The sequence below is a fragment of the Mytilus galloprovincialis genome, chromosome 5 (genome assembly GCF_965363235.1).
Source record: "Mytilus galloprovincialis chromosome 5, xbMytGall1.hap1.1, whole genome shotgun sequence".
NCBI classification, from domain to species: Eukaryota; Metazoa; Mollusca; class Bivalvia; order Mytilida; family Mytilidae; genus Mytilus; species Mytilus galloprovincialis.
This window is the reverse complement of record NC_134842.1, coordinates 25,690,504-25,716,050: the sequence shown is the minus strand read 5'-3', so window position 1 is coordinate 25,716,050 and position 25,547 is coordinate 25,690,504. Positions and strand designations below refer to the sequence as shown.

The 25,547-nt window shown below is 32.4% G+C and overlaps 1 protein-coding gene and 1 long non-coding RNA gene across 2 annotated transcripts in view; one reads left to right on the top strand and one right to left on the bottom strand.

The window, feature by feature from the left end:
- The window catches only part of LOC143075489 (uncharacterized), a 391,914-nt gene that overhangs the window by 314,063 nt on the left and 52,304 nt on the right, over positions 1-25,547 (top strand). The window lies entirely within an intron of this gene.
- Positions 6,529-18,534, bottom strand: LOC143075477 (caspase-3-like). Its single transcript, XM_076250899.1, has 7 exons — positions 18,452-18,534; positions 15,593-15,705; positions 13,064-13,144; positions 10,008-10,297; positions 9,153-9,370; positions 7,756-7,876; positions 6,529-6,767 (listed from the first exon to the last, which is right to left on the bottom strand). The coding sequence occupies exons 2-7, from the start codon at positions 15,685-15,687 to the stop codon at positions 6,571-6,573; spliced, it is 1,002 nt and encodes a 333-aa protein (XP_076107014.1). The 5' UTR covers positions 15,688-15,705; positions 18,452-18,534; the 3' UTR covers positions 6,529-6,570.

Here is a 25,547-nt window from a genome sequence, read left to right as displayed (position 1 = left end):
ATTCTCCCTATTAATTGTCTTTCATAAAATGATAGTACGGATCCAAAGCTATATAATGTACTGATTTTGATGTGGGACTTGTCAGTAAAAAATAGACAAGGAAATTTCCCCCGGTTTGTAAATGTTGTAAGTTAAGTTATCATAACCTCACAGAAATCTTGTTGTAAACAACATATACGACTGGCTATTCGACGAAATTTACAATACTACAAGTGTTAAAAAGACAATCAAGCAATTTTTATCCCAATGTTTGGTTGATTTGTTTCATCCAACAAAAATTAAGGGAAGTGAGGGGTTCCAAATCAACCAAAGGCTACGAATGAGTCTTATGACAACGAATTTATGAATGACGGTCGACAAATGGAGACAGAAAGGCCACACCCAGCAGGCAGGTTGCAGTCTGGTCTTAAAAAAATGTATTCAATATATCAGTTTGGCGAAACAGACATTCTGGTCAGACATGCAAACACAGCCACAAACAAGAATGTGTCCTCAGTACACGAATGCCCCACTAGCACTATCATTTTCTATGTTCAGTGGACCGTGAAATTGGGGTAAAATCTCTAATTTGGCATTAAAATTAGAAAGATCATATCATAGGGAACATGTGTACCAAGTTTGAAGTTGATTGGACTTCAACTTCATCAAAAACTACCTAGACCAAAAACTATAACCTGAAGCGGGACAGACGGACGAACGAACGGACGGACGCACGCACAGACCAGAAAATATAATGCCCCTCTACTATCGTAGGTGGGGCATAAAAATACGCCCATTTTTGTTTACCATGCTCATTTAATGTTAAATAATTCTGTTGGAAATTTTTGTTTCTTGTTATGATATTGTAATTATTATGTTTATTTATGTTGGCCTAATTTGTGTTGTATGGCCTGATAGTTGTTTACCAAATAATCTTATAATTGTGCAGTTTAGGAATCACTGGAACAATCACAGAATGATTGGAACTTTCTAGAATGATCCTTATAAAAGATGCGTAATTTAAACTTCTACGTTATTCCAGAAACTTCCGTTGTAACTTTCCAGGATTTTCCACAATGTTCCATTATAGAGTGTTCTAGAATTTTCCATTGACAACACTATATATACAGACACTAAAGTTAAACTCTCATAATTAAAACTTGGACATAGACATTGATAGACATTAGTATTCACAGCATTTGGATTGACACTTTTATTCTACAAACAACATCATACTGGATTGTGACATTAGTAGTGAACGTAATATTCAAATTGGATTCCGAAAGATTTCCGGATACAGATAAAGATAACTGATTGGACTCATATTTTGACAGTTAAGTTAACAGTAATATTTGTGTAATACCTTTTGTAAACTTTTGTATATTAAATATTGTTAAATTTTATTATTGATTTGTGTCTTTTGTTGGCTACAATTTAAAGGCAATTTCTGGCCGTAACATTCTAATAGCAAAAAAATGGACAAGATTACTGTTTTTTAATCCAGTTCTGGCCAGAACTTGTTTAAGGCAAAAATCAGAGTCAATTTTTTTCTCCCAAATATCTAAGACTGACTCCTCATATCAAATGTGTTTTTTTTTAATTTTAATAAATTTCCTGTTGTCAAAACTAAGAATTTTCTTATCCAATGATTAGATTACCTTAGTCGTATTTGGCACAACTTTTTGGAATTTTAAGTCCTCAATTCTCTTCCAACTTTTTACTTGTTTGGCTTTACAAATATGTGTTTCTTGCATATTTTATAAATTATAATCCTGGTACCTTTGATAACTATTATCATTTTGCTGTACTGTACACATTTACTATAATAATCTATTAAAAGTTTTTGAAAACAATAGTAGCTTAGAGCATTAAACTCTTGCAAGGGAGCAATTGACTATTACAGCCAAGTTGACATCTTAGAAAACCTTTTTTTGCTGAACATTTTTGTATAATAAAATCTCACTCTGTCCTTTATAGTCTCAACAATTAACAACAAAAAAATGTGTACAATTCGTCTTGCATAGCCATTAACTCCCGTTATGATTCAATTGACGATTTGGTCGAATTTTGCTAAACATTTTTACTTTTAAAACACTCTATCTGCTCTAGTTCCTGTAAAAAATATAGTACAAGTCATCCTACATCAGCAAATACTCCAATAAGGGGTTAATCATTGTAAATGTACAATTTTGTCATTCTAACTTATTTGTTACAGCAGATCTTATTTCTGGTAATTTTTACTTTTGGAGATTCCTCTCAATCTATAATAGTTTGAAGATCATAAAACACACCGATATTTGCCAAACTAGAGGCTCTAAAGAACCTGTGTCGCTCACCTTGGTATATGTGAATATTAAACAAAGGAAGCAGATGGATTCATGACAAAATTGTGTTTAGGTGATGGTGATGTGTTTGTACATCTTACTTTACTGAACATTCTTGCTCCTTACAATTATCTCTATCTATAATGATCTTGGCCCAGTAGTTTCAGTGGAAAATGTTAGTAAAAATTTACAAATTTTATGAAAATTGTTAAAAATTGACTATAAAGGACAATAACTCCTTAGGGGGTCAACTGACCATTTTTGTCATGTTTGACTTATCTTTAGGTCTTACTTTGCTGTACATTATTGCTGTTTACAGTTTATCTCTATCTATAATAATATTCAAGATAATAACAAAAAACGTCAAAATTTTCTTAAAATTACCAATTATGGGGCAGTAACCCAACAACCGGTTGTCGAATCCATCTGAAAATTTCAGGGCAGATAGATCTTGACATGATAAACAATTTCACTCCGTCAGATTTGCTCTAAATGCTTTGATTTTTGAGTTATAAGCCAAAAACTGCATTTTACCCCTATGTCCTATATTTAGCCGTGGCAGCCATCTTGGTTGGATGGCCGGGTCACCGGACACATTTTTTAAACTACATACCCCAAAGATGATTGTGGCCAAGTTTGGATTAATTTAGCCCAGTAGTTTCAGAGGAGAAGATTTTTGTAAAAGATTACTAAGATTTACGAAAAATGGTTAAAAATTGACTATAAAGGGCAATAACTCCTTAAGGGGTCAACTGACCATTTCGGTCATGTTGACTTATTTGTAAATCTTACTTTGCTGAACATTATTGCTGTTTACAGTTTATCTCTATCTGTATAATAATATTCAAGATAATAACCAAAAACAGCAAAATTTCCATAAAATTACCAATTCAGGGGCAGCAACCCATCAACGGGTTGTCCGATTCATCTGAAAATTTCTGGGCAGATAGATCTTGACCTGATAAACAATTTTACCCCATGTCAGATTTGCTCTTAATGCTTTGGTTTTTGAGTTATAAGCCAAAAACTGCATTTTACCCCTATGTTCTATTTTTAGCCATGGCGGCCATCTTGGTTGGTTGGCGGGGTCACCGGACACATTTTTTAAACTAGATACCCCAATGATGATTGTGGCCAAGTTTGATTAAATTTGGCTCAGTAGTTTCAGAGGAGAAGATTTTTGTAAAAGTTAACGACGACGGACGACGACGGACGCCGGACGCAAAGTGATGGGAAAAGCTCACTTGGCCCTTTGGGCCAGGTGAGCTAAAAAGGAAATTTAAGGGAATAACAACAAAACTATTTTTGTCAATTTTTATTTAATACCTAAGGAGATAAAACTTGTCATGATGACCTGCCAATTTTTTGTTTAATCTGCTTTGATTTATGAAGTGTAAGCCAAAAACTTTACGACATTTGCTGAAAATGGACATATCAGGGACAATCATCTCTCAAAGAAGGTTTTCCTATGTAATATAATAGTGTTTCTGAAATTTCCACCAGAGATAGACATCAACCTGCTGATTAATTTTACTCGATTGACATTTTCTCTCACTACTCAAGCTTTTGAGTCCAAATTTGTAGTTAAACCTCATGTTCTACTTTTGTAAACAGAGGCTATGGTTGTCAAGGGATCAAATCCCTTGATGCAATTTTTCTTACTTGATGCATTAAACAGTCATGTAAAGTGTAGTTATATTAGCCCAGCAGTTTCAAAGCAGAAGATTTTTGTTTCAACAGAAGGACAATAGATTCAAAGGGATGCATTAGCTCATGTGGTTTTAAGGCCAGGCTAGTTTAAAACATCAACCCCAGACATAAGTATCTATATATATGTGCAAAAAATCAACATCAATGCAGATCTATTTTAAAAATTTGATGGGGCTTGTATCCATGGGACACAGATGATGCCTCCCTCACTTACATATAATGTTATGAACAAACAGTTTTTGGTAAAAAGCATTGTGTATGAATTTTATGAAATTTGGCTGTCAGAGGCAAACTAAAGGTACAGAACGGAAATCAACAGACAAACAAGGATAATACTTGATTTCCTCTCTGTTATTGTGGGGGCATAAAAATACTGTCTCATTTAAAAACATTCTAATTTCAGGAATTTTGACAGAAAATGTAACCAAGGATGCTTTTGATCTGACAACTGCATGTAAGTGTTTGAGAAAAGTAGCACTATGTTTATAAATGTTTTCTGTTTAATAACTATATATGGTAAAAAAAATCAACTCACAATGTGTTAATCAATAACAATGATATCAATATATTAATTAGATTTTTCCCATTAGATTATTTAGTATAAAATCAATATATAGGTTATCATATTAAGCCTGCACCAGTCAATAGGTAATTTCAACCTTCAAACATAAGTAAAAATAAAGTATACATTTGTAGTGAGCTTCTCAAGTTTAGCATTATGATCATATTTAGAACAAATAAATCAACATCTATACAAATCATCTTTTTTTTTCAATTTTCAATGAACTCTACAACAAGAGAGGTGTTTAACGACCTTGACTCCATGCTAGAGCATATGGTCTGTGAATAATAAACATGAAGAAATAACACAGCAACCTTTTCCTAATCAAATTAAACAATTTTAAAATTACAACTGGAAATAGATGAGTGCAATAAAAGATGTAAATTCAGAAATTATTGCAAATTAACAAATGAGTGATGTATATCTATAAGGAGATTTCCCTGAAATTGCAATGATTAATCCATTCTTTAAAAAACAAAATAATCAATGTACACAGTAATTAACGAATTAACAGTATAGGTTGTTATTTTTATTTTACCCTGTTATAATATTATAAAAACCTTAGTGACAATGTTGGTTGAAAAAAACAAAATAATTTACAAACTATAATCAAGATATGGTCAATAGAAATATAGCTTCCACAACTGCAACAAGTGTATTACGATATTTTTCCACTCTCGACAGTTAAATTTTAATATTTAAAGTGGGAGGCTTGCCAAGCTTTTTAAATAATTAAAATTTAACTGTTGAGAGTGGAGAAATATCATAATACACGAGTTACAGTGGTGGAATCTGTTTTTCTTATGATTTCATCCTTCCTTTTCAAAGATTTGAGGAAAGTTGTGCACTTTTGATGTGACGTCATCAGGCATGGTCTCCTTTTTTCATGACGTCACAATAAGAAAATTCAGAAGAAAATTTAACGTCACAATTGATCTTCAACCAATGAATCATTTGACGAGAACAGATGTTTTACTAGTGATGAGAAATATTTTTTCTCACACCGGTCAGGAAATGTGAAAATAGCACAAAAATTTGAGAAATAAATCATTTCAATCTTCTATATATATATGTATTAAATTGGTACATCACTTTTGGCTATGTTGGAATAAGCTTACAATGAATAATGAAAATGCTTATTAACATGTTTAATGGGGACACTAATTATTGATACCAATATCTCATATGGCTCTGCTAAAATCCATTAAAAGTCAATTTAAATAATTATGTAAAAAAAATATATAAATCTTTCTATGACAATTTGATATGAACTATTGGGCAGATTGACAATCCCATTACAGCTGTACCTTTCACATACAAGTACAAAAGATAAAAATTACATTTCTGTGATACCTCATTTACATATTTAAGTAAGATATGTTTCTCAAACACATGCCTATCCAAAACATGTAACCTGAAAGAATTTAGCAATCCATATCATCATAACTCAACAAAAAATCATAGAAAAATAATTGCTGGTAATTTGTCAATACTCTTATAAAATTGTTTTCTATAATTTCTGAGTAGCAATAATATTCCAGACAAATGCATACAAAATATGTCAACTTTCAAACATCTATAGTGCATGATACATGTACCAATATAAAACCACATTAGCAGTAAATTAATAATGAAATCCAGTATAAAGAAATGTCCTAATCACCTCAAGGTTTCCAAATAAAGATTTTATTTTAACATGGATGGCATTCACATTTCTTGAATCTTATAATCTTATGGATATGACATACACTTTAATACTTGTATATACCTGGGACCCAGTACTTCTCAATAAAAACTTCATATTATTGTGCAATAGCATATTATGCAAAATATCATTATAAATGATTAAACAAAATTGTTTTTCATTTTTTAAAATACAGAGAAAATTGGTCAAATTAGTACACACCAATGATTTTTTTTTAAATGGTGATTTGTTTTTTCCTTCAGGAGGGCTTTTTGTTTCCATTGTTAGAAATTTGTCCCTTTATGTAAAAATCAAAACAGAATCAACTGCTTTGTAAGAGAAGATGTAACACAGGGCAGTTTCCAACTTTTGTTTGCTCTAGTGTCTTTGTACTGTTTGTTCATTCTTATTAAAACTTTCTGTATCTCCATGGCAGGCTTGTTCTCCTCTTTCTCCTTGGCTAGATTGTTTAAAACATGCACTACCGAGTCAATAAAGACATTGTTATCTGAAAAATAGCATTGTGAATAATTAGTCAAATAATATATGCAGCCATCTCTTTTAAAACAAAAGCACAATTACATTGACGAATTTTCAATGAAAGGAATATCAATCTTAAAATTAAATGGATCTGCCTTCTCATGATGTGCTATTCAGGTCTACAGTCTAATTTGCACAAATAAACTGTTGAACAAACATGACTAGCCTGTATGTAATTGTAATTTAATAGCAATATGCAAGTGTTGAAAATTAAAATGGCAATACTTTTTACATGCATAAATGTCAATAAAAATGATTAAATACAGGGCCAACAAATCTCAGTAGAAATAAAATGTATCAATCCAAATACACTTATATACTTTGTTGATCTTTCATAAGTGGTTCCCCTAAAACAGGTAATTACAAACTTCAACATGTAAACCAAGCTAGTTACCTAGCCCTAGTTCTAGTTACCTAGTCAATAGACCATGACTGAGGATGCACCAAATAATCTTTATGGAAACGATATGTGCAAATGCTAATACAAATGTGTACAAAACATCATTGACTTACCATTAGTGGTTCTCTCTTTAACTGACTTATTGCAAACTTAAACAAATTGTGTGTGCCACTGACACCTCCTAAAATGCACATCTTAATTTTTTTTTTGTTACTTTTTTAACGAAAATAATAAAAATGAAGAGTACTAAAATTTGAACACATCTACTAGGAACCTGATGTTCAGTGGTTGTCTTTGTTGATGTGGTTTATGAGAATCTTGTTTCTTATTTTTCTAATATAGATAAGACCGTTGTTTTTCCTGTTTAAATTGTTTAACACTTAGTAGACATTTTTGAGGTTCTTTATAGCTTGCTATTCTGTGTGAACTTAGGCTCCCTGTTGAAGACCGTACTTTGACCTATAATGGTTTACTTTTACAAATTGAGACTTGGATAGTGAGTTGTCCTGTTGGCACTCAAACCACACCTTCTAATATCTATACACATACCACCCACCTTTTATACAATATTGATCACAGGCATATGTTAAGAAATCTGCCTCTCTTGGTATCCTTTTGGTGGTTGTTACTTCAGTACCACCTATTGCATCTGCCTCAGATGTGGCTTCAGGAATAGTCTGAATAAAAGAGAACCTCATGTTTAAAGTTTGAAGTCAAAATAATGCTTGTTGTCAGTCCCTTTTGAATGATTGAATGTCCATGAATCTATATCTATCAACATGTAAATACATATAATATTGTTTTCACATTTTAGTCAATTTTCTGGAAACAAATCATTTGTTACATATTTACTGGTATACAGATTTGTTTAGTGTGTCCTATTTGCTATAAAATGTGAAGCAATTAAATCAAAACGAATCCACATAAAATAACTTATCTTTTTAATATGTTTGAAACTATAGACGTATTTACACTTTTATGCAAATTTGTCCGCCATTACGTAAAATCACACAGGTTCCCGTAAACTTTGACATCATAATTTAAATTATTTGACGTCACAATTTAAAACTGATTATTGCTTGATGTCAAAAGGTGATTCGGAGTAGATCTAAGGTCATTCGGGGGCAAGATTCAGCTAAATACCACAAGTGTAAATACGTTTATTCATAATCATGATAATTGTTATTTTTACATTTATTCTAGACTACATGGTTGGCAAATACAATATTTGTTTATTTTGTTGGAATCAAATGACCAAACTATTACAAAGAGGATTTTTTGTAAATACTTACACATGGACATTAGTTTATTTAGCAATTGGTGTCACATGGTTTTCAAAAGCAATGTATACTACATACTTTTATATATGTTACCCTATTTCCAATTGAGACATGTCATTACTGAGTTATTCCTTTGAAATTATTCTGTCTGAATTGATGTATCTTGCTTTACTGTTGATTCATTTATTTTTGTGAGTACCAATTTTCTTGTATTAAGGAAAAACTTAATATATGTTCGTGGAAATCTAATTTTGTTGTTTTGGGGAAGTCTGCATACAAGACTATAGTAAACTAAATTTGTCATTTATTGAACATTTAATTTTGTGTATCAATCTATATTTTTTTTTTCAATGCTTCATGTTTGTAGTGTTTAATGTCTATCGTTTTGTAATTAATATGCCTGTCTGTTTGTTTTTGTTTTTGTTTCGTATTTTAATAACAATCCTATTTTTTGGATTTTAGACTAATAAAATTCTTAATCTTATTCTTATTCCTAAACCCTTAATTACATGAAAATTGGTATTCAACAATAATAATGATTCCACAGTATTTGTATTTTTTGTACATTGATTAGTACAGAAGCAATGAAATGCAATATTGATAAGATAGCTACTTGATTTTTGTCAGTTCTCTTTTGTCAACTCAATGATGTAATCATAAAACTTTTACAAACCTGGATAATAAATAACTTTGGTTTCAAGGCCAGTGAATGATTATTTTGTGGTTGGAAGGCTTCCTGCAGGTGTTTTTGTTCTACAAATGGATGGTCTCCCTTTTCTCCTGGTTCTCTATGACATCTTATTAGTCCTGATCTCCCATACGACATGACAAAAAACAGAACAGATGTATATCCTGCTGCTCCTTTAGGTCTGTAGTTGATCTCCTTGGCAACTAATAGTCAAAGAAAATTGAAATAGATTACCAAGAATTCATTTCTTTTCTTGTGTATAAGTTTACATGGATTGTGATATTTATATATTGACAATATATTTTATTTTTCATTTTTGTGGATTTTATTTACTTCATTGTTTTGCCAGAGTAAGCCTACAACCCTATAAATAGATAATTTGTACTTCATTGAAAATCTAGATTTGTGGTTCGTCTGCACCCCGTCTTGTATATATATAGCTTCATTCTGGCTAGGTGAGCTAACATTTTTTTGCTTTTTTTCTTAGTTTGGGTGCTGATAAATTAGGTTTATAAATGTTTCCAATGTGCATAATGTCAATACATAGACTTTGCATTTACTGAAAATGTGGTTAAAACTGTTTCAGATATAGAACAAATAGAGACAAGGGTGTTGGGAGGATAGGTCTTTTCTATTCTGTATGACCACAAAATGTTTATTGTAATTCATTTTCTTAGGGACACTATGTAAATATAATCATCATTCATTAAATATAATGTGAAGTGCTTTCCATCCCAATTTATATGATATTTAATTCATATTTTCCCTTTAAAAATATGCTAAAATGCAGCTTTAAGAGAATAGATATTCTATAATCTTATGATATATCTATCATATTACCTCTACTGTATAGGGCTTCAAACTGACTTTTTGTCAGGTTTTTGTATACCATACTGCCTTGATTTTTGTCCAAAGGTTCAAATCCAATCTTTCTTAGTGCTCCCTCTAGCTTCTCACAATCACTCTTGGCAAACGGCCTGATATCCAAGTCTCTTTTATCCCTTCGTACATAACCATCCATAAAATTACTAACAATAACAGCTTTCCCAACATTTTCACAAGTTTTATAGGTTTGTGAATTAAATTCATCATCTCTAATATCTGCAATCTCTGTGATTACGTGTATTTTTCTAAAAATAATAAACTGATGATTAGATTCCTACATATACAAAATGTAAAGCATTTACTGTATTATACTACATGTATAGATAAACTGTTGTCTCGACTATCGCTAGAAAATTTGAAGAAAACAAGAATGTGTTTAAAGTACACGGATGCCCCACTCACACTATCATTTTCCATGTTCAATGGACCATGAAATTGGATAAAAAATATAATTAGGCATTAAAATTAGAAAGATAATATCATAGGGAACATGTGTACTAAGTTTCAAGTTGATTGGACTTCAACTTCATCAAAAACTACCTTGACCAAAAACTTTAACCTGAAAAACTTTAACCTGAAACATGCACTTTCATTTTCTATGTTCAGTGGACCGTGAAATTGGGGTCAAAAGTTTAATTTGGCTTTAAAATTAGAAAGATCATATCATAAGGAACATGTGTACTAAGTTTCAAGTTGATTGGACTTCAACTTCATCAAAAACTACCTTGACCAAAAACTTTAACCTGAAAAACTTTAACCTGAAACATGCACTTTCATTTTCTATGTTCAGTGGACCGTGAAATTGGGGTCAAAAGTTTAATTTGGCTTTAAAATTAGAAAGATCATATCATAAGGAACATGTGTACTAAGTTTCAAGTTGATTGGACTTCAACTTCATCAAAAACTACCTTGACCAAAAACTTTAACCTGAAAAACTTTAACCTGAAACATGCACTTTCATTTTCTATGTTCAGTGGACCGTGAAATTGGGGTCAAAAGTTTAATTTGGCTTTAAAATTAGAAAGATCATATCATAAGGAACATGTGTACTAAGTTTCAAGTTGATTGGACTTCAACTTCATCAAAAACTACCTTGACCAAAAACTTTAACCTGAAAAACTTTAACCTGAAACATGCACTTTCATTTTCTATGTTCAGTGGACCGTGAAATTGGGGTCAAAAGTTTAATTTGGCTTTAAAATTAGAAAGATCATATCATAAGGAACATGTGTACTAAGTTTCAAGTTGATTGGACTTCAACTTCATCAAAAACTACCTTGACCAAAAACTTTAACCTGAAAAACTTTAACCTGAAACATGCACTTTCATTTTCTATGTTCAGTGGACCGTGAAATTGGGGTCAAAAGTTTAATTTGGCTTTAAAATTAGAAAGATCATATCATAAGGAACATGTGTACTAAGTTTCAAGTTGATTGGACTTCAACTTCATCAAAAACTACCTTGACCAAAAACTTTAACCTGAAAAACTTTAACCTGAAACATGCACTTTCATTTTCTATGTTCAGTGGACCGTGAAATTGGGGTAAAATCTCTAATTTGGCATTAAAATTAGAAAGATCATATCATAGGGAACATGTGTACCAAGTTTGAAGTCAATTGGACTTCAACTTCATCAAAAACTACCTCGACCAAAAACTTTAACCTGAAGCGGGACAGACGGACGAACGGACGAACGAACGGACGAACGAACGGACGATTGGACGCACAGACCAGAAAACATAATGCCCCTCTACTATCGTAGGTGGGGCATAAAAAAGACAATTTGATGTACAGCAACATTGCTAACTAGATATCATTGAGATTGGAGCCATCTCTGTGGGCCCCGCTGTGAATAATGTGCATTAAAAAATTGTACCTTTACCATAGGACATGGGTTTGTCAACTGAAATCAAAGTTTTTGACCTTGACCTTTGACCTAGGAAGTTGTAAATAAATTATGACACACCCTTTGGTGTTGGTTTATAAACATGTCAAGTATAAACTTTGAAATGATAACGGTTCTCAAGATATAGAGCGGACACGATCTTTACCATAGGACATGGGGTTGTCAACTGAAACCAAAGTTTTTGACCTTGACCTTTGACCTAGGAAGTTGCACATAAATTATGACACACTCTTTGGTGTTGGTTTATATACATGTCAAGTATAAACATTTTTTTATATAAATAAGGCTGTTAGTTTTCTCGTTTGAATTGTTTTACATTGTCATATTGGGGCCTTTTACATGTTTTATAGCTGACTATGCAGTATGGGCTTTGCTCATTGTTGAAGGCCGTACAGTGACCTATAGTTGTTAATGTCTGTGTCATTATGGTCTCCTGTGGACAGTTGTCTCATTAGCAATCATACCACATCTGCTTTTTTATATTTACTAACATTGTTAATTGCTAAATAATTCAAAGTCACTAGACCATGAAATAGGGGCAGGGCCTTGAAAAAGTAGTGATTTGAACTGATAAGTACTGATAGTATTACAACTCTATTGAAAATATCATTGATCAATCAAATGAAGTTATCAAAAAGACTTAATCAGAAAATTTTACAATTGTTGACGCATCAGCCACCGGGGCCACAACACAACATGAAAAAGAGACACCTATGGCGTCATGGTTTTGCTGACCACAACTTTTGTAGAGGGAGACAAAAACAAAAGTTACTGGTGAGAAAAGGATGGTTAAGTATTTTTAATGTGTTGTTTGGTCAATCACTGAATATCTTTCTTTCCCCATTTCTTAACTTATTTTCTTTTTCTTTACCTTTTGATTATATCTATTTAATCAACATGTGGTTCATTTGATCTAAGTTCTTCATTGGTCAAAATTCAGTTATGAGGTCAATTTTCTTGCTTTCCTCTGAATTTCACCAAATAGATTACCATGCCTGATAATGTTATAGAAGTAATGCATCTTTTTGTAGATAATTGAACAAGAAGGATTAACTTCAGAATAGAGAATGGACATGGGGAATGTGTGTATACAAATCTGACTTACAAATCTTTAAAAGCTGGTTGCTGTCTCCCTTGAGAAGATGGATCTTCTTGATATAAACCTGCAGCATCAGCTTGGTCATAACTGTAATGCAAAAAAGGTATAGCATATATATATACTGGTGTGTCTTCTACACTTTAAAAATAAAAAAATTGACAATGTAAATATATATAAACATGATAAAGGGGATTGTTTGACTACAGTTTGACAATCATAATCAAGAATTTTTTAAATTTTTTTTTTACTTTCCAACATGTCCAAAGGGTAATCTACTGATGCCAGTGCTACTTTTAATTTCGTTTTGATCTTGTTTAATATATTTTTTTGAAATGACAAGTTCTAAGTCTAGATTTTTATCCGTAACAACAGCAACCTAATGATTGTGTAAGATAAATGTTGTGAGCTCATAACGTCACTTTTCTATTTAATGATTGATTGTTGATTGCAAAATTCCAGTGGCTATTATTTCATGCATAATCAGGATTCTGGATGACTTTTACCATTTAAGAGTAAAAAGTAAATCATCAACGCCACCATTTTACCATATATCACGCAGTACATCATTCAAGGTCTTGATGGTTTTTCTCAATTTGACTAGTAATCACTCATAAAAGTCATATCAGAATTTTCATGTGAGTTGAGATATTTCAAATAATGTGATATGACCTTGCAACAAATAGGCCTGAGATAACAAAGGAAACAAAAATTGCAAAGTTGATTAATAACTGGCAATATCAAGACCAAAAATTAAAATGACATTAGTCTACAAAACACTACACAATAAAGAGACTGAGCAACATCAGTCTACAAAACACTACACAATAAAGAGACTGAGCAACATCATAAACATAAAACCCACAAAATATCATGAGTGATCTTATGTGCACTTAAAGCAGGGTTACCGCTGGCGGTCGCCATTTTCGCAATTTGCGAAAAAATAATAATTGTGGCGATTAAAATTCATCATTGGCGAAAGAATTTGGCAAAAGAAATATATATAACGATTTATTTTCAACCATCTTGTTTATTTACTTTTTTCTGGTTTCTTGGACTTTACCTGATCGGACAATACTCGGTATTCACCTTGAACTCGTTAAGATTTTGATAGAAAATCAATAATCAGCTGATTGCATTTTATAGCTATCGACAACAAAAGACTAATTAATAAGGGTGTTGATTTTATTGTTTGATAGAATGATTTGGTTAAATGGCGTCCATCACATGTCACATAGAGGATTTATTAATCACTTTGTGATGCACGTGTTTGAAGTAAAATTTTGACGTCTCCTCTCCTTCTTATAATAATAGTTCAGAAAAGAAAACTGTTATCATGACGAAAAATGTTCAAAAGCAAGAAAAATCTCTGATTTAAAACTTTATCCTTTGACTTTGATATAGATAATTGATTTGAGTGGGTACTTTAAAGTCGTTTCAGTGACACACATGTTTCAAGCATAGTTTTGCTTCTCAACTTTTTCATTTAGTGGTCTAGAAAAGAAAACTGTTGTTGTGAAGAAATCTATTCAAAAGGTTGGGAACAACCCCTCGAATGAGAGTAACCCTTCAATGTAATGATTACACCTTAAATGAGGGATCAATTTCTAGTGATAAAAACTTTTGTTTTGTTGTAAAAACCACTTCTTAGTACAAAAGGGCACATATTTTTATTTTGAAGAAACTTTCCCAAAGAACTGTACACCTTTCTGGTATTACATGGTTGAAATAAGTCCAAGAATTTTCGTTATATATTCCGGGACTTATATCTTCTTTATTTTTAAAAGTAAGTCTTAAAGGGTTATAAGTACATCTTGTTCTACATGTACATGTGTCACCTGTCTTGTTGCTCATGCTTATTACAAATTTGATCAGTTTAATTTTGAAGATAAGTCTTACAAAATGTACAAGAGATGGAATTTTAACAATAATACATGTACATTGTATCAGTCTTCATCCCTAACCACAAGTCCTACGGCATTGGCTTGAAAAATTGCTTTTCGAGCTTGAAAAATTTCTTTTCGGGCTTGTAAAATTCTTTTCGGGCTTGTAAAATTCTTCTCTACAAGTTAACAGAATCTAACCAAAATTTTCAAAAAAAATCAGCTTTGGGCTTGTGGACTCAAAAGTTAAGTGTGAAGGCTGTTGTACATGTGTTAAGGAGTTTGTTGTTTGGTTTTCATTTATTGCAGTGATTAAAAAGTGTTTCTTGTTTTTTATATAGATTCCACCATTGGATTTCTTGTTAAATGTTTCACACTAGTCATTTTGAGGCCCTTTATCATGTTTATAGGTTTATTCATATATAATAAAATTAACGGTATCAATTTTCTTGCACCAGATGCGCATTTCGACAATACATGTCTCTTCAGTGATGCTCGTGGCCAAAATATTTGAAATCCAAAGCTTATATAAAAGATGAAGAGCTATAATCCAAAAGATCCAAAAAGTATAGCCAAATCCGTGAAAGGAATCAGAGCTTTGCATGACTAAGGGAGATACATATAGTATATTACTTGATTATATATATATACAAACCCTCCTTTCCCATCCATCTGACTATCTCCAACCTTAGCATCTACCTCCATGACCTCACTGTCTCCTCTCTGAGGTTCATCCTGATTATCACTCATGATAGTTCTGTCTCTTTTCTGAAATTAAAAACGAAAATCATATTGTTTATACATGTTATACATACACATGATACAGTGATAACCTAGTGGAATCAAACATGCATCTACCAATTTGTTTATCATTATGCAAACATTTATTTTGCAATCTCCATTAAAAAAAATGTATAAAGTTTTCCTGATTTGTTGGACATCTAATAAAAAATTTAAAATTATTTCAGATTGATAACATATCTATCATTTGTCTATAGACATGATAGACAAAGCCTTACATGCCTTAGTGGCTTGCTTAGTTTAATGTGGTGTGATTCTACTGGCATTAAGTATTATTTGAATATAGTAAAATAGAAATTATCACATGAAAGCACACATACATGTACATAAAACATTTTGAAAATGATTATTGGGAAATCTTCTGACTAGTCCTCTTGATTTCAGATTTACATTGATTTTTTTAGGCATTTTGTCCTGTTTGTCCTGTTTGTATTCTGTGAGCAATCTTTAAAAAAAATATTTAAGTACAGTAAAAATATGAAAATTTTGTTGATCTTTCAGACAACAAACGTATAAACAGGCTGAAATGGGTTTGAGGTTTCATGCATGTTCAGAGGACTCCCACACCCCTCATGCCCCTTAGCCAGTTAGGGAAAAAATAATACAAAGTACAAAATGTATACTATTAACATCCATGACATCATGAACATGATTCCCGTCAAAATACACACAGATTAAAAGTTTGATATGTAACTAAAGAGCATCATGACTTTAAAATCCTCCCTCATAGATATCCTGAAGCAAGAACTTATATTAATTATTCTCCCATTTAGCTGTAGCTTCAATTACAATGATGTCCATTCATAATTACTTTACATTGTATTAATAAATTGTATATTGAAAACTGAAAAATCTAACACAATTGTGTGGAAATCTTTTTCAAATTGTTTCACCAACTCTGGCAAATTTTTCCAGATTTTTTTTGTCAGTTATCTAAAAAAAAAATCATCATTTACAGCATTAAGTCAGTGAAAGTCTATTAGAAAATAAGTTCATTTTTAACATTGCAACCAATTCAGAAAGCATGAGAGAGATTCATTTTGTGATCACAACAGCCATTCTATTGACACTAACAGTAACATTCATTCACAGTCACTTGAACATTAGTGATAATAAAATAAAAAAATAAAAAAAATACATGAAATAGAGATGTATATATCATGTATATTGTTTATTTTTTTCATATTTTAATCACTAAATTTCAAGCGACTGTACATGTGATTCATTGAACTTCTAATATCTGAAGCTTTATCATTATTATGTTTATCGACATAATTTGATAAACACTGCTGGTACGGATGAGTCCTCATAATATATAATGCAGATATGGATTTTTTTTTGAAAAAAAAAAATTGTTTTTTGACCCAGAGAAAAAAAAATTGTTTGTTTCACCCTCAGCATCTCAGCTGCCACTTTATGTTCACGATTGTCAACCCAACCCAACCCCCTTTATTGCACTTGATCATAAAAGAGTCAAAAGCAAGAATATCCTATTGAAAAACCTGGTAATATCAATTAATAAGGACACAGATTTGTTTAGTTTTAGTCTTACATTTTACTTTACAAATCCTTGTCCTTGATATTAAAGTCATATGAAACAAGTGATTGGTGAAAAATAATGTTTATCCAATTCTTGAATCAATGCATGTATATATCATAAACTTAGTCTTCTGTGCACTATTTTATCTTTTTTTACGCAAACATATCGTATAATCGTCAATTTTTTTTCTCTAGAAGTGTCTGTTGTGTATGTTGTGAATTGAAAATATGGCAGCTGATTAATTGTCGTATTTTGAAGCCATAGTTTACCGATCGTCACCTTTAATATAGTAAACAATCAACAAAGAAGCATGGATATTGAACACCTGTATATCATGTACAATCAAATAATAGTTTATTTCAATGACCATGATGACAGATACATGCAAAGTGTGATCACCTGATTTTTACGAGAAGAGCCACTTGCATACTGAAAAGGAAAATGAGTCGAGCAATTGCTTCCTGGAAGCAAGCAATTAAAAAAAGTAAACTCTTTTCAAAAGTGGACAAATCAAAGAATTTTCTTCAGAAAAAAAAGTATATGTACATAAGTTTTATAATGAAAACTATCCATTTAGTTATAAAAAACATAAGCATCATTTTTTTTTTAATTTGAGCTGGGAACAGTATATCTAACATGGGGACTTTGTTTACATTGAACATGACCTCATAACTTTTAAAAATAACGTCACAAGTAAAATCCCTAACAACAGAACCAAAATCGGAAACGTTACGGTATTTCCGTTTCTTTTTTTTAACAAATATGTAAGTTATAAAAAAAAAAATTCATACAGACTCTGTCCCCATACACCTTATCGCTATTTGTCCGCCATTACTGGAAATCACACAGGTTCCCGTAAAATTTTGACGTCATAAAACAAAATATCTGACTCCACAATGGATAAGTGGTTGTTGTATGCGTCAAAAGTTCAAGCAGCCGGGTCAGCCGGGATTAGCGAGAAGGTGTATTCACAGGTAATGCCTGCCTCATATTATATATGTTCCTGATTTGAGGTTTCATATGACTTTAGGATAAAGTGAAAGTTGAAACAAATAAATAGAGATGCGGGATTGTGAAAGTATTACTTCAGGTGCTAATTATGACATATTAGTGTCTATTTATACAATAAAAGATAACCTTTGTGATTATGACAAATTGTTTAAGCAGTCTTACTCCTCTTGCATGAAAATCGAGAATATTTCCTCGAAATACTGGTTTCTTTTCTATCCACTGATGTTCTCTTTCCTTATTCTTGGCTTTTTTAGCTAGGGTAACAGTAGCGTACAATAAAATAAAGAATCGAAAATCCTACCAGTGATGATTGTTTTCCGCATTATACTGCGAGGTATTTTAAGTACTTTTTTTTAAATTAATTTGAATTTATCACTGTTTATTTAATTTCAAGATATCATCTTAAAGGGATAATCAGATATCTTGTAAAAGTATATAAGATATCTTGAATATTTTATATATTTATTTTTTTTCGGAATTTTAAGTTAATGCTATATCTCAGTACAGTTAAATACTTTTAAAATGAATTCAGGCCGACTCAATCATAGTTTTATACTTGATAAGACATCTACTAACTTTATAAGATATTTTATCAACTTTATAATAGATATTGTAACAAAGGATTTGTAAAGTACACTTCAAACCGACATTTATAGTTTATAGTGCCGATTTACAACAAGGCAAACTGGCGGAAACAATGAAAAAAGAAGTAATCAACTTACAACATACGTATACCATACAGAAAAAGGTTGATACACATACTGTTGATGAACTGTGGCTAGAATTCAAAACAAAACTCAATGAACTAGTCAGTGAGCATATTCCACACAAAAAGCTAACTACAAAAAATAAAACCCCATGGGTAACATTTGAAACAAGAAAATTAATGAAAAAGAGAGACAGACTTTATAAAAAGATGAAAAAGTCTTGAAATGACAACATGAGAAACAAGTATAAGCAAATTAAACATCAGGTACAAAAACAACTCAGCCAATCATACTGGCAATACATTGAAAATATTGTAACACCAAAACCAGATCAGTGGCGTAGCTGGGTCATTTTTACGTGTACGCCCGAACCTTGGCGAGGAATATTAGGGGTACCAACCGCTCAATGTTAAAGAACATGCTGGTAGTGGGTTCGAAAGGGAAAGCTATCGAGAATGTACCATAATGATTCCTGTCAGTAAAAAATCATTGATAGCGACATACTTTTGAATCTAAATGGTTTATTAGTTTTGGTTAAATTTTGTAATATGTTAACTTATTCATCGTGTTAAACTGGAAGCTAGCCTAATGGTCATTGGTTTTAGAGAAAACGCCCAAACCAATATTACTTATAAATAAGTTTAAAGGGTGCCGTGAGTGAGCATACAATCGACAAAAGCACCGTTTAATGAACACGAAAAAAAAAATATTTCTAAGAGGTGCAATATAAAAAAAAATCTGGAACACCTAGGATTTCTTCCCACAAAAAGTTAATCAATTTATCATTATTTCCTTTAAAGGGATTTAAAAAAAAATCTTTTGATATTTTTTCTTGATCTGGAATATTTCACAATCTATGAATAAACTCATCATAGATACCAGGACTAAATTTAGTATATACGCCAGACGAGCGTTTGTCTACAAAAGACTCATCAGTGACGTTCGAATCCAAAAAAGTTAAAAAGGCCAAATAAAGTACGAAGTTGAAGAGCATTTAGGACCAAAATTCCTAAAAGTTTTGCCAAATACAGCTAAGGTAATCTATGCCTAAGGTAGAAAAGCCTTAGTATTTCAACAAATTCAAAAATTTGTAAACGGTAAATTTATAAATATAACCCTATCAATGACAATTCGTAAAAAGTGCTCACTACTGGGCTTGTGATACCCTCGGGGAAATAAATCTCCACCAGCAGTGGCATCGACCCAGTGGTTGTAAATAAACTCATCATAGATACCAGGACTGAAGGTTTATAAATTGAGCATGTAAAACAAATAATTGCGTAAAGAAGAGTCAGGCTATCTGTCTATCAGAAAAGAACGGAAAAATGAACGAAAACAAATGCTTTCAAAATGTTAGCTTTAGACATTAGTCATAGAAAAAGTTTCTTCGGCATTTTCATAAAATTCGATGAAGGTTCGACAAGTAGTTAATGTAATTGAGAAATAACAAAAATGTAAGCCCAAACTGCGACCACTTATTAATTGCAGAAAGAAATACATTTTGTCCTTAAAATGCGGGAAAATTAAAGATATAATTGCATTATTATATTGCTCTGAATACTCTTTTGATCATAAACAGTTTCTGTCCAACTTTCGTAAAATTTCACGGATAGTCATTCAAAAGACTTTATCCACATTCGGAACCTAAATATTAACGCCGCTTTGTCTCGCTTTTGGGACATAAATCACAGGTTCGACAAAAATACAAACACCATATCGAATCTGAGCAGATAGTTAATTGCTTTAAATATAAGAAAAGTACGTAGAATTCAGGGGCGGATCCAGGATTTCCAGTTAGGGGGGCGCAAAGTTTTAATTTCGCCGAGCGGAGCGAGGCGAAAAATTTTTGGAGGTTTTTTTAGGTAAAACTATTGAAATATTCTTCTAAAGGGGTGAAATGTAGATATCTCGAACTATTGTGTGGTAAAATTAGCGAGAAATTAAAGTTTCAAGCTGAAACCGCCTTAATCTACACCTGACAACAATCTACAAATAGACGGGCGGACAGACGGACGCAAAGTGAGACGAGACAGATCACAATTGCTCACCTGTCCAATATATTTTTCAAACGAAAATTTCTACTTTTACCAGCGATTTTTAATTGTCCTTTCATACTATCTGTTTTTTACTTTTTTGATTTTCGGAGGTCGTGCCAGACTTCACTGTGTTCGCCACAAACAACTAAATTCAGAATGAGATGCATATACGCATTTATATTTATTTTCTTGGGATCCCAAGCATACAGTAATACGGTACAGAATTCGGCTAAATATTTAGGTTGCAAGTTAGAAATAAATATAGACACAGAGAAACAAATTAATAAACTAACCTTTCGCTTGAAACAGTATTTCTATCTTTCATTACGCCGGGATATTATAAAAGAATCTCACTGTTTTCTTGACCGTGTCATGATGAAATTGTGAAAGTGAGTAAGGGATGTTTTGGAACTTCGATTATCAAACAAATTGATTATAAAAACCGCAAATACAATGTAACATTTGTTTTTACTTTAACTGCTAAAAACGTATTATATTTGTCATCAAACGCAGCTCCGCGTTTGACACCTTCCTTTGAAGTTATTTATAGAACTTTAATAAAGGGTAGGTCAGTTGATTAGTAATCACGTTGATTCTGTTAAACTGACTGTTTTATATACGGGTACTTATAAAGTGAGAAACGGAATCGAAACGAAACGAAACGAAACGAAATACAACGAAACGTAACGAAATACAACGAAACGAAACGAAATATAACGAAACGAAACGAAATGAAAAAATGAAGAAACGAAATACAACGAAATGAATCTGACCCTTATGTTATGCAATTGTGTGGTGCTGTTGATGTAGTTATCATTGTTACAACCACGCTAAAACAGTATGTAAGATGAAAAGAAAAACTCCTTTGATCTCTTAATTGAGGATTGTAAATTAATTTATTGTTTATTGAAAGACTGCATACTTTTCTACAACCCCGTGTGGACGTGCTACCCGTTCTTGACGTACAATATAACACTTTGATGTTCCAAAAATACCTTTTAAAGGCATTGTCTTTCATCCTGTCGGCTCCCTTTATCATGCCTGAGTTTATATATGGGTAAGTTGTGAGCGTGAGAAAAAAAATTAAAGGTCTTTGAAGTTTTCTAAAACGCATTCAGCACCAGATGTTGCACGGGCTCCAGCCGGGTATATATAAAAGGAATATTTTTTATTCAACCGTTATTACGCAAAATGGAGCCCACTGAGAAGGAAAAGAAAATGTAAGTACCCTTATACATGTACATTTTATTTCGACAGTGTTAGTAGTTAAGGAAACAGAACTTAAAAACATTTTGATGTTGAGTCATTGCAATTTTTAGTAGCTAACCAGCTGATATCTGATATCTTTATAGACCATAATGGCAAAATATTTCAATAGCCCAGGTCATAATAAATTGTGAATAAAAAAATGATTTATTTTAAGAGTATTTTAGGGGTTTGAGGGTTAATGTATATAAATGGTCTTTAACGTCCAGTGGCAAGTTAAATAAATATTCAGGACAAGAACATTTATAATATAATAAGATATGAATGTTTTACCCTGTTTTGTGCAAGAATTTCGAAAACGATTCCACTCTGGTTTTTGTCTATGTATTTCTATTTGTATCCATTTGATGAGTTAAGCCCTTTTCAATTGATTTTTATAGTTCGTTCCTATATTTTACTGTTACATCGATCACTGTCCCACGTTAGAGGAGGGTTGGGATCCCGCTAACATGTTTACCCCGCCACAGTATGCATGTATGTGTATATGTATGTGTCTGTCCCAAGTCAGGAGCCTGTAATTCAGTGGTTGCCGTTTGTTGCTGTGTTACATATTTGGTTTTTTTTCGTTAATTTTTTGTATATTAATTAGGCCGTTAGTTTTCTCGTTTGAATGGTTTTACATTTGTCATTTCGGGGCATTTTATAGCTGACTATACGGTACGGGCTTTGCTCATTGTTGAAGACCGTCCAATATAGGAACGAACTATAAAAAGCCGTTGAAAAAAATCTTTTGGCCTTTATATCAGAAATGGATAACTATTGGCTACTACGGGAGTTTTTAACGACCTTGACTGGCTATAAAGCCCTTGCACGGTCGGTACTATTGGGGAAAAACAAGTTCCTGTCCTACTAATTTTTTTCGAATATAAGTACTTACAAAGCATTTTAACCGACCGGTCTTATTAAACTCGGTAAATCCGAGAAACTTAAGAAAGGGGAGATCATTTTTTCTTGTGAGGGGCGTCACCATTTAAATATTTGTGTTCGTGACTCTTTCTGCACGGCAAATTCAATCCCTTTTACACCACCCGTATTGAAATCATGGACCTGCCCAATTACAGGGTCGTTGAAAAGACTTCTTTATGCATGACATTTGTATAATTGAATTTGAAAATATCTTTTCTATATAATAGTTTTATTTTGAAGTATTTGTATTATGATTGAGGAAAATTTCTTTTGTTGAACTAAAAGGGCTGGGGAGGGGCAATATATTTGATGCTTTTGAAGAGGGTTTCGTTTCTTCATTTTTACATTTCGTTTCGTTTCGTTATATTTCGTTTCGTTTCGTTGTATTTCGTTGCGTTTCGTTGTATTTCGTTTCGTTTCGTTATATTTCGTTTCGTTTCGTTTCGATTCCGTTTCTCACTTTATAAGTACCCTTTATATACTTTGAATGTTAAAAAAGATTGAATGGTCACTTCTGATACTTAAATATGTTGAAGTCAACCCATGCTTTGCAAATTTTAGGGGGGGGGGGGGCACGCCCGCCACGCCCCCGCCTAAATCCGCCCCTGGAATTCATAGTAGATTCAGACTTTTACAAAAGATTCGAATAAATATATTAAATGATCTATTTCAGTAAATTTATTCCTTTTTTGTTCAAAATTACAATCCATTGAAAAAAGAAGCACAAGGCTGATGTGCTTTTGACCAGTTTTTCTTATTCTATGATAATTATTTGTTTTATTTTCAAAATTCAAGTGTACGCCCGGGCGTTTTGACGTAAACGTAGCTACGCGCATGCAGATGAAAACAAATTTTCCAACATGAAAAAATTTTGGTCTTATATTAAAAGCAAGAAAACTGACTACAGTGGAATAACATCACTTAAGCAGAATGGGAAACTTATAACTGACACCAAACAAAAATCTGATGCACTCAACAGGCAGTTTCAATCAGTTTTCTCAGAACCAAAAAAAAATCACTGCTACTGAATTTGAAAGCAATCAATACATGCAACAGAAAACAGCTTACCCTACCATGCCCGACATAAGGGAGCTACCATTTGATTTTTAGCGGGGGCTAGGATGAAAATTTTTGTCCTGCATTTTTTTTTAGTTGTAATCTCTGTCCTGCCTTTTTATTTTTCACTCTATTCGGTCCTGCCTTTTTTTTTTTTTAGTTTATCCTGACTTTTTTTTACCTAAATTGTCATCCTGACTTTTTTTTTGCAAGTGTCTCATCATGCCTTTTTTTTTACTAAAAATTCCTGTCCTGCCTATTTTTTTCAAATTTCATCCTAGCCCCCCCCATAAAAATCAAATGGTAGCTCCCTAAATATCACCATCCAAGGTATCTTAAAACTTCTTCTAAATTTAAACCCATCCAAGGCAAGTGGACCAGACGAACTTTAGCCACGTCTCCTTGGGGAGTAAGCACATGAAATTTCACCAATACTATGCCTTATATATAAAAAATCATGTTTCACCCATCTACAAGAAAGGTTCCAAATATAATCCAGAGAATTATAGACCCATTTCTTTGACATGCATATGTTGTAAACTTATGGAACATGTTGTAGTAAGCGCAATCATGACATACGCAGACAAACATAACATCCTGTATCCCCTACAACACGGCTTTCGAAAAAACAGATCTTGTGAAACGCAACTTTTGGAATTTGTAGATGATGTCACTAAAAATATGGAAAACTAAAAAAAAAACAGATGTACTTATAATGGATTTCTCCATTTGAAGCTTTTGATAAAGTCAGTCATAACTTGTTAACACACAAATTAAATTACTATGGGATACAGGGGAAAACAAATGCATGGATACAGGGCTTCTTAGGCAGCAACCATTTGATTTTCTGGGGGGGGGGGGGGCTATGGTTTTTTTTGTAATGCTAAAATTGAAAGAAAAAAATTGTTTTCATCTTGTCGCCAAAAAAATAGATTGTTTTTCGCCGAAGAAAAAAAAACCATAGCCCCCCCCCCCCCCCGAAAATCAAATGGTTGCTGCCTCTGCCTTATCATGTCGTACCCAAGCAGTTATCCTAGAGGGTGAGACTGTAAAGTCCGGTGTGCCTCAAGGATCTATTCTGGGCCCAAATCTGTTTTTATTTTACATAAACGACATACCAGTTGGGCTAAATTCCACCATACGCCTATTTGCAGACGACACCATTGCATATCTGGTAATAAAATCAAACAGTGATTGCGAAACCCTTCAAAAAGACCTCAACACACTAGGCATTTGGGAAAATACATGGAAAATGGCTTTCCATCCTGACAAGTGTAACGTCATGTC